The following is a 12,406-nucleotide window of genomic DNA, read 5'->3' as shown; positions in this document are numbered from 1 at the left end:
CTAGCTTTTTGCACTTGCTAAGTCAGCAGACATTTAAGAACGCACGTGGGGCTCTATTCCAGCTCCCTCTCACGTGGTGCGGGCGGCATGAGAACACCCCTCCTGGTGAACTGTCTGATAAGGAGAGGGTGGAGGGGGTCTTTTCCTTTTTCCCCCTTGTTCAGCTATGCTAATCAATACTAAGGAAGTCATCTGACTGCTGGAAAAGGTTTATATTCAAAAACTCTTGTCACAACAGGATTTATGAAAGTGAAAAATCAGATTCTAAGGTAGGAGCTGCGGGCTGGTTGCCTGCCGTTGTTTTCTTGGCCTGCTTTACTGCCACGGCTGCAGCTTGAGTAGCTGGACAGAGACCTACAGCCGCAGTGCCCAAAACACCGACTAGCCTGCCCTTTCCAGACAGGTTGCTGGTGTTGGTCTCAAGTCAGGGAGTGATGAATTCTCCCACACCACGGTGAACTTCCTATGATTTTAATCAGCCATTAAAAATGGCCAAAGATGCTTTCATGGCAGAAACTGTGAGTCCCTCTTTCGAGCAGAGAAACAGAACTTTATGTAATGTGTCCTCAAAGTATTTAAAAAATGCACAGACTTTACAGGAAAATGTGCCCCGTGTTCACAGGATTGGCTTATGGGCGAGGGGATTCTATGTGATTTTTTTGAAAAGAATTTTTGTCTGGAGTTAGCTTCTGTGAAGGAAGCCACATCCTTCAGAGGAGGGCAAGTCATTTTGGCTAGAAGAGCAGTTTTTGGTTTTCCTTTTGCTTTGCTGGGTCCTTTCGGTGGAGACGGCTGGAAAGCTCTTTTGAGGAGATTCCCTGGGTTTCTTGCCTTCGTTGTAAATGCAGAGGCGAGCCGGCCTTGCCTCGGGTTTAGGCCGAGTCCTTCGCTGTAAGGGTCACAGGCCCCTCACTCTGTTGTCATAATGGAGTCTGTGTGTGGGCTCCAGCCAGGGCTGTGGGAGACGTGGCCATATTCCAGAAGACGACTTCCCTGGAGGTCTGAAAGCACAGGAATGTTCGCTGTCCTTCCCCAAGAGGAGAAACTGAGAGATCGGAAAGAGGGGAAGCCTGGTATGCGCCTGGGTGGCGTGGCCGCCTTAGCCGGTGTGACCCCAGCCCCGGCGCAGAGCAGGCAGCCTGGGGGGATCTGTTCCATCCGCTTTGCTGTGGGCGAGCTGCCGGGCCCAGCACCTGGGCCTTGGCCGCTGTGACCCCAGCCCCAGCGGGGGGCAGTCAGCCTGGGGGGATCTGTTCCGTCCGCTTTGCTGTGGGCGAGGGGGAGCAGGCAGCCTGGGGGGATCTGTTCCGTCCGCTTTGCTGTGGGCGAGGGGGAGCAGGCAGCCTGGGGGGATCTGTTCCGTCCACTTTGCTGTGGGCGAGGGGGAGCAGGCAGCCTGGGGGGATCTGTTCCGTCCGCTTTGCTGTAGGCGAGCGGCCGGGCCCAGCACCCGGGCCTTGGCCACGTTTCAGGAACAGATGGCAACACGCGGTCCCGATGGATAGATCAGGGGGAGCATGCGGTGCCCCGCACCGACTCCTGTCTGTTTATTTTCAGAGGAAACCTACGGGAGGGGATGCCCTGCAGGAACATGGTGAGTAGTCGGGTGTCCTGTCACGTCTTGGAAACGGCCTGTAAGCAGCCTGGCCCTGTCCAAGTCACGTGGAAGGCCGAGCGGCCCCAAATGGTTATCCCGTCAGCTCGTGAGATCAGGGAAATATTAACAGCGCTGCAAAGGCAAAGTTACTCTGAAAATCCCAGTTGTAAAGCCTCTGATTTTAGGCATAGCTTTTAAATCCCCCCTTTCAGCTCCTCCTTAACCCTCAGCACCATGAGGCAGCTCAGATGAGTTCCAGAAGATGACGATGGGGAGACGGTGACGGCAGGGCCACTGCCAGGAAGACCTTTGGCAGCAGAGTGGGGTTTAGTTTGAAGCCTAAGTTTGGGCAGACCCCTTTGGTCAGTTAGAAGTGCTTTTGATCCAGGTTCTGTCTTAAGTGCCGGTCAGTTTTCTTCCACCAAATGTCACTCTGGGAGCAGAGTGGCCCGCGTGGGCTTTTCCTTGCTGATGGCAGAAGCTGTAGCTGCAGCTTTGTGGCTTCTGTTCTGGGGAAAGGAGCCCCGAGCTGCTCGCTGGGCTGGCCTGCGGGCTGGAGGCATCATCCCAAAAACACTGCCTGCCCCCCCATCTTCTCTGGCCCAGAGAGGGCCCTGGCCATATTGCTCTGCACTTCTAGGAGTGGTGCTCCCTCCCAATGTTCAGATCACGCCTGTTTTCCTGACTGAAGAGGAAGCCGCCAGTCTCTGCGAGTTCCCCCGGGAGCCCTCGGCCAGGTAAGGGGCTCAAAGAGGCTCCTCTGAACCCACATGTTGGGGACTCCCTCCCACGGGCTCATCCAGAAGCCCTGTGCATCCCATCCTCCCATGATTCCCTCTTCTTTATGCTCTGCCCTGGCGGGGGTTGGGGATGGTGGATGGACAGTTGGACCTTCAGCAGAGATGAGGGGCATCTGGCAGAGTGAGATGAGCGTAGGTTTCAGATCTGAGATCCGTGGCTTACCTGCTGTGTGACCGTGGGAAAGTCCATTCCCTGCCCTAGCCTCAGTTTTTCCATCTGTAAAATGGATCCAGTAATGTCTACGTCTTGGGTTCATCGTGAAAGGTGGAAACAGCACACGTGCAGCACCCGTATAGGACCCGACTGGCAGTTAACCTGCAGACGTGGGTGCGTCTGATCCAGGGGGCTCTGCCGTTCCCAGCAGGTGACCCTGGTGTCACCGCGTGGCGCCACATGGCGCCAGTGCCTGTTATTTGTAAGGAAGCTGCTTTCGTCCCCCGGGCACGGCCTTGCCCACACTCAGTCATCTGCCCTTCCTCACCAGTGCTGCGGCGCCTCCAGCCAGGCTCCAGGAGCCCTCAGCTGCCCCGAAAGAAAATGGCCCCAGACACGTGGGCTCCAAGGCTCAGACCTCGACGACCACACCTAAACCCCCGTCTCCTGATGCCGCCTTGGCAGATGGCAGCAGGGAGCACGGACACTGGTCCGGCCCTGACCTGAAGAGCACACCGCCCGCAATGCAGCACTGCACTGCTGCGGGCAAGGGTTCAGCCTTGTTCGCGGGGAACGGGGACCTGGACTTGTCTGAAATCCACATCCCAGAGGCTCAGAAAACAGAAGCACCCTCAGGCCATCCTGCTGCAGACGGCGGGGGTCCTGGTTGCGAGGAATCTGTCCACAACCCTGGCAGTCCCGAAGCCAAGCCACCCAGGGCCCTGTCCCTGGGCCACCTCCCCGCCTCCGCTCCTGAGGTGGTCCCCCAGAACGGAGCCCTCGAGCAGCCCAAAGACCTTCCTGGTGACGGCAGCCAAGCCCCCGTCCCCAGGGAAGACCATGTCCCCGGCAGGACGAGCGGGCTTGGGCGGGCACCTGGCTTGGATTTGAGGCAGAGGGGCACTGAGCTGCCCCTGGAGGAACACGGTGGGGAGCAGCGCCACAGTGGGGCTCCTGAGGGCTGCTTGACCCCTGGCCTGGACTCCACAGACCCCTCAGATGAAGGCCCCTATGCAAACAGAGCCGCGTCCAGGGTGCTCCCGGCCTCCCGTGAGGGGCTCGTGCGGATGAGCCTCTACACGCACAGCGTCAAGGGCCTGGTGCTGTTGCTGCTGGCCGAGGAGCCGCTGCTGGGGGACCGCGTGGCTGTGGAGGAGCTGGTGAGTGTGCAGCGGGCTGGGGATGTGGGGCTCAGCCATCAGCTGCATGGCCCGGTACAAATGCCCTTATTTATATGGTGGGGTGGAGGGGGTGCCTACCTCCCTGTTTGTGGGCAGCGGGCGTTCGGTGCCAAGCACAGAGCCAAGTGCAAAGGCAGCCACTAGAGCTGCCCTCTCCAGCTTCCCCACTTTCTCAGGCTCTCTGGTTCATAGTGAGCTGGGAGGGTGCTGGACGCTGACCACAAATGGCCTCGCCCCGCCCGGCAGCCCTCGTCTCTGTGGCCGGAGTCCGCACGTGTCACCACCTGGGTTGGGTTTCTCCGCGAGCCCCAATTCCCGTCCGTCTGAAGCTCCTTTCTAGGAGCCTGGGCCCTCTGAAATGCTGACTGTCTCCAGAAGGCGCCACTCAAACCCGTGCAGCTCTCCCCCCACGCCTAGAGGCTCACTGACCTCCGGGCTGGGGTCCACGCTGGATCCAGTTGCCATAGTAACAGCTCTGCTTTAGTTGCCAGGGAAGCAGTGGTGGTAAGAACAGCAGGTTGAGACTGCTGCAGGGTGAACGGCATCCTGGGGCTCGCCGTGTTTCTGTTCTTCAATCTATATTATGCTAAGCCCATCTTATTAGCATGCAGGGCCCGTGACCCTCTGTAAAGGAGCGGGTCTCCCTTGGAATGCAGTGGAGGAGGGAAGGCGGGTCCCCGCACGGACCCCTCCCACACCTGCCTGGCCCCTCCCCTTTTCCCAGGCCCCAGGTCACCCTCTCCACCTCCGTCCCCCTGGCTCTGACCGACCTCCCCCCCCACCCCGCCTCATTATAACAGCTCGGGGACCAGGGATGCAGTTCCACACGTCCATCCGCACCCCTCCCCCCACACCTCGGTCTCATGGTCTGTTCGGCTTAGCGCCCAGCTCAGATGAGGCCCCCCAAGATAAAAAGAAAAACCAGCACGGGCTGCTCAGAGAGGAGGTAAATTAGGGTTCATGCTGCATTTGCTGTATGTAAATAATTTACATCTGCTACTTCCGCCAAGCCTTGAACAGCGCTGGGGCCCGGCACGGTGACGCCCATCTCACCCTGAAGTAGCAATGGAGACCTAGCTAATGCACAGGGCGGGTCCACACCTCTTGCTTGTTTCCTGGCCTCCACCCCGACCCCTCTGTCCCCCGTGGACCTGACCATGGCCTGGCAGGTGGGAAGGTGAAGTACTGAAGGCCTGCCTTCTGTGGCCCTCTTTACGTGGACACGGCACTTGGTCTGTCACGGCCCATCCTGGTGTCAGGACAGTGACCTCCCTGGGCTTTCACGGACAGGAGGGTTTGGGGTCGGGGAGGAGAAAGAACACAGCTTTACAGAAAAGGAGAACCAGTCTTTCCTAAAAAGAGAAGGGTGTAACAGACTTTGATCAGCTTGCTGGTTTGAGAGGAGAGTCAGCTGATCAGACCAGGAGGCCGTCTCCTTTATAACTGGCAGAGAGCTTTCACTGCCTTTCAGTCTGGACCTGCACACAAAACAGTTGACCTGATTTCCCCCCTGGACTCGCTGCTGCTGTCAGAAAAGCCAGGCCCCACCCCCAGCCTGGTGCAGGACAGCTCAGATGTGACCATGAGCGCAGCCCCCCCGGGAAGGACATGTTGCCATGGCTCCATGTCGTTTCGCCATCACGTCTTTGCGTGGACCAGCTGCCACCATTTCTGCTTGCTGAGGGTGGGTCAGGGCACTGGGTGACCGGGGTGAGCAAGGAGCAGCCAGGGAGAGGGCCCCCTAGTTCAGAGGGAGCAGAGTCGGCTTCTCCCACCAGGGGGCAGCAGAGAGCCACCGACAGTTTCCTGCTCAGAACCCCGAGATTGGCTCAGTGACTTTCAGCCACAGTGATGGGATCAGTTATTTATTGCTACAACAGGACGGGGAGCTGTGCACGTGGAGTAGATGAGGCCTGAGGTTAGTGTGTTGGCAGAAAATAGAAAAAACGCTCCTCTCCCCTGAAACGCGTGCTTCTGAGCACATGGGTCCCTGCAGCGACTCGTCTGCGTGTCTGGGGGCGCTGACAGCGACCCGCTAGCTTTGCCGTGGACCGGAAGGCAGGGGGTCCCGGCACAGCCTCAGCTCCGTGCCCCCTAGCATGTTGTGCAGGTCACGTATGTGGTAGCGTGTCTCAGGGTTGGCAGACTCTAATGTGAAGGGATACACAGCAGATGTATTCTGTACCACTCTTCCCCTCTGCTGTTACAACACAAAACCCACCATGAACATATGTGAACTGGGGCTGTGTTCCAGCGCACTGTTATGGACACAAAAATTGGAACTTCATATAATTTCACATCACAATATTATTCTTTTGACTTTATTTTTTCTAACCATATAAAAATATAAAAACCAATCTTAGTTCTCAGGCTATAAAAATAGTCCACAGGCCATGTTTCCTACCCCTGGTCCAAGCAGGGGACGCTGCCTGTCCTCCTGGACACTGCCTGTCATTCACACCTGTGACCAAGTCACAGCCTGCAGCTGATGGTGCTCGCGATCCAGTCACCAGGTGGCTGTTGGCCGGGCACCTCCTGGGAGCCAGGCTGGCTGCTGGGCCCTGGGGACACCACGTAAACCTTGTAGCCAGACCTAATGCCTGAGTTTCATTTCTGCAACATGGGCCAGAAATGCTACTTTAAGTCCAGGATGCTCCCCAAGATAACAGCTGAGCTTTCTGACATTCACCTCAGAGCATTCTCTCTGCATCGCTGTACCTTCTTATTGCGCTTAGTGTTTTGCACAGCTGTTGTGAAATAAGTCAACCCACAGACAAGTCTTGTTAGTCCAGGGACGGGTGCTCATGGAAGAGATTCCGCTTCTTCAAGGACGATGATTTTCATATTCTTGACTTCAGGAAAACGCCTCCCTCCGGGGAGCACTTTAGAATGGACAGAGTGTACATATGTTATTTGACTTCCGCAGGTCAGCAATGATATTCCTCTTTTGCAGATGAAAAGAACAAGGTGCAAAAACGTCTGTAACTGGCCCTGATGGTCTGGCTAGGAAGAGGCTGAGCCCCGGGCTCGTTCACCTGGGCACTAGCCACTGTCTCCTGGTGACTTAAGTAGCCCCCCCAGGGCGGCCCCAGGGGGCCCTATATCAGGCTGAGTCCATTGGGTGTGACATCCCTGCTTGATGGGCCCCAAACAGAGCTCAGCCGTTGGTCATTGGAAAATGTCTTTGTGGGAAAACAGATTGAAGAGTGAAGTTCATGCTATATCGTTAGGTCGCAAAACTAGCCTCAGTCGTCATTTACGGTCTGACGCCCATCTTTAGCTTATAAACAACTTGTACGAAAGGGGGCAGTCCTGTGTTCCCATGGCACCTGCACGTGACATCCCCCAGGGAGGCGATGGAACATAGAGGTGCCTGGGCCTCAGCTCCGCACGGCCTTCCTCAGCCGGGTCCTCCCCTGGGCCAGGGAGCGGAGAGCCGCCCGCCCGCACCCTTGGTCCCCTCGGGTTCCTGGGAGGGAGGGGGCCGCGCTGCACGCGCGGATGACGTCCTGACATCTGGGTCCGGCTGAGACGCACGGGGTGGGGATGCGGCGCGGCGGCAGCGTGGTGAGGAGGGGATGGGCTGCCTGCCAGCAGCTCTGCCTGGATGCTGAGGTTCTGGGCTGTTCTTGGCTTTTTTTCCTTTTTACCCCTTTTACTTTTCGGCTTCCCTCTATGTTCTCATTTCTCTACAAGTTTGAAGAGGTCTCTCTCTGGTGGCTCAGACGGTAAAGAATCTGCCTGCAATGTTGTAGACCGGGGTTCAATCCCTGGGTCGGGAAGATCCCCTGGAGAAGGGAATGGCAACCCACTCCGGTATTCCTGCCTGGAGAATTCCATGGACAGAGGAGCCTGGTGGGCTACAGTCCACGGGGTTGCAAAGAGTCAGACACGACTGAGCGATGAACGCTTTGAAGAGGTTTAGGACCTCAGGGCAGAAGTCAGGACCTTTCCAAACACGGGTCCTAGCACCCGTGGTGCTAAGTCGGGCTGCCAGGCAGCTCTCCCCGGGTGGCCTGCTGAGTGGTGGCGGCCTGTCCCTTCCCGCCCCGCAGTACCACGGCAGCCTGGCGTCCCTCAACGGGCTGGAGGTGCACCTGAGCGAGACGCTGCCCCGGGACCAGGCGGCCCCCGTGACCAGAACCTACAGCTTCGCACACTACGACCGCGTCCAGAACTTGCTGGCAGGTAAGGCCCGCCTCCGGGAGGTGGAGGGGGGCAGTCAGCACCCAGGCCCAGGTCCCTGGTTGGTGGGGAGGTGCCCTGTGGTCAGGATGCTCTTTCTCTCGTGGAGCCCAGCTCCCACTGGGTTTAACTACTCTTGGCAAACTTTTTCCGGCTGCTCTCTTGCCCTTTCTCCAACGTTTTGAGAGAAGCACCCGCGTCCAGACTGTCTGTGATGGGGTCGCCTCCCGACTTGGACACCCTTGTGCTGAGACAAGTGTTGACCACCATCAGGGGCAGCGAGAGGGCCCAGCACCCCGGCCTCCTTCCCACTGCCTCTGGGGCCTCACTTCATCCCAGCTTTTGGTGGTTCTGGGTTTGGGGGTACTGGGGGGCGGCGCTCTGCCACGCATGATGACTTCCGTGTCCTCTTCTGGAAGCCAACCTGCCGCAGGTGACCACAGCGCAGGACCGCCGCTTCCTCCAGGCTGTCAGCCTGATGCATTCCGACTTCGCCCGGGTGCCCACTCTGTACGAGGTGACCGTCAGGTGAGTGTTCCCCGGCTGCTCCCAGCCCTGCCCCCTGGGTCCCTGGCAGAGCCTCACTCACAACCGGATGAAGACCAGTGCAAGGACCAGCCCGGGCCCCCCCTGACCCGCCCTGCAGGCTGCTGTCACCCACCCTCGGGCTTCCCTGAGTCCTGTACATGCCGGGTCCCTTCCTGGGGCTCGGGCTGCTACAGACACTGAGGGACAGCAGGGAGGGGACCCAAGGCCCTCCCCACCTCGGTGCTTCCATCAGTCAGTGGGGGCGGAGAACGGGCTGTCATCTGTCTTCCAACTGGACAAGTCCCACATGCTCCTGACCACAACATCCAGATGTCCCCCCCTCAAAGGTCTCCCAAGGGCAGCATGTCCTCCCCTCACCAGCGTGCCCCCAGGGTGCCCACAGTCAGCAGTATGGTGTATCTTAGCCCAGGTTTTCTTGGTATCAGGGGTGTTTTTTGCAGATAAGAGGTGCTGCTGCTCAGTCGCGTCTGACTCTTGTGACCCCGTGGACTGTAGCCACCAGGCTCCTCTGTCCATGGGGTTCTCCAGGCAGGAATACTGGAGTGGCTTGCCATTCCCTTCTCCAGGGGATCTTCCCAATACAGGGATCGAACCCCTCATCTCCTGCACTGGCAGGCAAGGATTCTTCACCCCTGAGCCACTGCGGAAGCCCGTATAAAAGACAGATGATCGGTATTTTTTATTATTTTACCGGTCTTCTTAAAAAAAAAAACTGGAGCACATGCACTTGCTGTTTTTTAAGTTCCTTTTTCACTTTGTTGCGTGTCTGGAACACCTTCCGGCCAGCAGGTCTAGACCTATTAATTAGTGGCATTTACAGTCTTTAACCAACTAAACTCTACTTTTTCTCTCTACATGCATCTCTTATGAAACCAGTAGCAGAAAAGGCAAGTTAGAGGGTCAGAAGGGGCGTGCCTGCTGTGTGTGTGTTGCGTGTGTGTACGGTACTGGGGAGTGGGTTGGTCGAGTACCTTCTTTGTAACCTCATTTCACAGACGTGGAGACTGAAACATAAGGACGCAGTAGGGTGAATGAGTCGCCCCAGGTCAGGGGCCGAGTCGGGATTTGAGCCCAGGTGGCTCGTCTCCGCGGCGCGCGCCCCTGCACACAGGCTTGTGGCTGGGGCGTGTGTGTGTGTGCAGTGTAGTTCAGAGGCAGGGTGTGGGGTGTGGGCTCTGGGCCTGGCCGACCAGGTTCTAACGTCTGCAGCTGCCACACAGGGCTGTGGGCGTTTCTGCTGCCCAGCGCTGTCTCCAGCCAATATTTCTGTGTATCTTTCCACAATAAATGTGCCTCCTCTGGCTTTAAGTCAGAGCTGCCCACGCTGGCAACCCAGACCCACCCCCCACCTGTGGACCTGCAGCATCTCACCTTCCTCAGAGCTGAGACTTTTCGTGGTGGGATACATAGCTCATTTGAGTAACAGTAATAGAAACAACAGCCTCCGTTTCCTAACCATCTCACCACGGGCTCAGCGATTTGTATCCGTTCCTACTCACTTACTCCGTGAAGTCTCAGTGAGGGAATTTACCGCTGTCTTGTCCATTCTTCTGATGAGAAAGCTGAGACTCCCACAGCCAGAAGTCTCAGGGCTGCGGGGAGCACCCAGGTTGTGTGGGACCTCCAGACCCATGCTCGGAACCCCGAGGCGCCCCTTCTCTGTGGCCACAGTGACTGGGCCCGGGCTCGTCCTGCTGGGCCAGAGACCTTGCGGGGTCTCTGGGGTCTGAGGTCTGCATAGCGGTGGACTGTGGTCTCCTGTCTCCCCACCCCCACCAGGAACGCCTCCACGGCTGTGTACGCCTGCTGCAACCCCGTTCAGGAAACCTACTTCCAGCAGCTGGCCACGGCGGCGCGGAGCTCTGGCTTCCCGAACCCACAGGACGGCGCCTTCGGCCTCCAGGGCAAAGCCAAGCAGAAGCTGCTGAAGCACGGGGTGAACCTGCTCTGAACTGTGGGTCGCTCCTGACCCCCGCGGGTGACTCTCAAATCAAACCCCAGCAAAGGAAGTGCTGCCTTGTTAAGTGGAAGAGCTCCTCTGTTTTACTTTCCCTGGAATAGTCCTCTTTTTTAGGACTGCAGTATTTGAGTATCTGTTACTCCTTCTGTGGATCAGGGCTGGAGGGGGTCGTTCCTCGGGTTGGCAGACCTAGAGCTTGTGGTAAAGAACTTGACAGTGTGGGTGGCGTGGGGGCCAGGGTGGGGCCATGGCTCCTTCCACCCCGGGGGCCCGGGGTCAGTCACTCCCCCATTACACAGAGCCTAGGGTGCCTGACGTTTCCTGGAGCTGCTCCACCCCGGCCTGACTCGTACACAGAGACTGAGGCTAGTGTTTCTTCTAGAACCCTGCTATCCCTGGTCTAGAGTGCATGTCCCACGCTGTCTGCAGGGGGTGGGTCCGAGGTGACTGCACAGCCAGGAGATGGATCTGTCTGCAAGCAGACCGTGTGCCCACTTCTCAGGCTGTCTTCACCACGGTCCTCCTGGGGGGTCGGTGCACAGGAAGTGGTCGGGGATGCTGAGACTGCCTTGTCTGGATCTTCTGGATCACCCACAGAGGGGAGGGGACGATCTCGATGACATGAAAGGAGCCTGGGGCGCCGGGACACGGAAGTGGGTGATGACTGGCCAGGCCGGCCCCTTGGCTGGAAGTGGGTGGTGCTGCTGGTTGCTTTGAATGAGGGTCCCAAACAGGAGTTTCTAAAAGGTCTTGGAGCAGAAGCAGAGCTGCTTTTCAGAGAGGGGGATGCTGCGTCAGAGGGGACAGCATTCTGCACTGGCTGTTGCCAGGCCGGGGTAGGACTTAGGACATTGGTTTGGTGATGTTACGGTCCAACGTTCTGTGATGATATGATGTGAGTCACAGAATGAAAATATTTACCAAAATCCTAACCAGGTCTTTACCAGAAGCACCTAAGACTCCATGTGAGAACTGCAGCGTAACTTCATGCCAGTGAGCCAGTACCTCCCGTTTATGACCTGGGGTCTTTTTCTTGAAACAAGTTGCTAAGAGCTGAAAATAAAGTAGCCAAAAATGCTACTGAGTTCTGAGCACTGAGTTCTGATGGGGATACTTACGTATAGATGTACACGCATGTGTGTACTCTGCGTGGTCACCTTTTTGCCCTGCCTGATCCAGCCAGGCTAGGGAGGAAGGGCGTGTCAGCGTGGTCTGTGTGCGAGGGTCAGGGGCGGACAGCACCAGCCTCAGCGAGGCTGCACCGCACACCAGGCCCACAGCCCCCTTTTCTGTCACCTCTCTGGCGTCCCTCCTGCCCCTGGCTGGCCTAAGACGGTGAGCTTCCCAAATGAAGGAGGGCTGTAGCTGAAGCTAGGGAAATGCACGTTGTCCCACTTCTCTGCCGGACTGTCAGAGGAAAACCCATTTCGAGACCTGGGCGAGCCTCTGCAGGCACCTTCCCGTGACTGACGGACATAGAACCCATTCTCTTCCTGTCCTGTGGTATTTCTAAGCAGCCAGACTTGCCACCGATGCTCTAGAGTTGTGAGATCTGCAAGTCTTGAGGTTGGCGAAAATATGACCTGTTACGTGTTGATGCAGAGACAGAACTCGGAGCCCCCGAGCCCATGTTCATATCCCTGCCCTCAGCAGCTCGCTGAGTGCCTGGGTTCCAGGACACTTCCACACGAGATCTGCTTCACAAGGCAGCCTCCCGCCTATTCTGGGCCCTTCCCTAGGTGTCAGGCTACTGGCAGATCATCATCTTTGCTTTGCTTCCAGAAACCTCTTACCACCTCATTTCTTCAGGCTACTGTTGTGCTGAAAACACGTAAGATGCAGAATCCTGGTTCCGAGAGTCGGCGCTCAAGGCAGCCCAGTGCCTCCCTCTGAGTGGAGTCTCCACGTCACAGGAAGAGCGTGAGGTCCGTACAGCAAAGTGTGGGAGTAAGCCAACAGGGATTTGCCCAGTGGTCCAGT

The 12,406-nt window shown here is 57.5% G+C and overlaps 1 protein-coding gene across 2 annotated transcripts in view; it reads left to right on the top strand.

Annotated features, from left to right (window-relative positions):
- Positions 1-12,406, top strand: part of HPS4 (HPS4 biogenesis of lysosomal organelles complex 3 subunit 2) — a 27,704-nt gene extending 15,298 nt beyond the window's left edge. For both annotated transcript variants that reach the window (XM_055550976.1, XM_055550977.1), the window contains 6 exons: positions 1,558-1,594; positions 2,238-2,334; positions 2,883-3,711; positions 7,788-7,920; positions 8,337-8,445; positions 10,246-12,406. In XM_055550976.1, the coding sequence (XP_055406951.1) occupies positions 1,558-1,594; positions 2,238-2,334; positions 2,883-3,711; positions 7,788-7,920; positions 8,337-8,445; positions 10,246-10,417 (1,377 nt within the window). In that variant the 3' untranslated portion in view covers positions 10,418-12,406. The remainder of the gene's footprint in view (positions 1-1,557; positions 1,595-2,237; positions 2,335-2,882; positions 3,712-7,787; positions 7,921-8,336; positions 8,446-10,245) is intronic.

The sequence above is a fragment of the Bubalus kerabau genome, chromosome 16 (genome assembly GCF_029407905.1).
Source record: "Bubalus kerabau isolate K-KA32 ecotype Philippines breed swamp buffalo chromosome 16, PCC_UOA_SB_1v2, whole genome shotgun sequence".
Lineage (NCBI taxonomy): Eukaryota > Metazoa > Chordata > Mammalia > Artiodactyla > Bovidae > Bubalus > Bubalus kerabau.
This window is presented reverse-complemented; position numbering and strand designations above follow the sequence as displayed.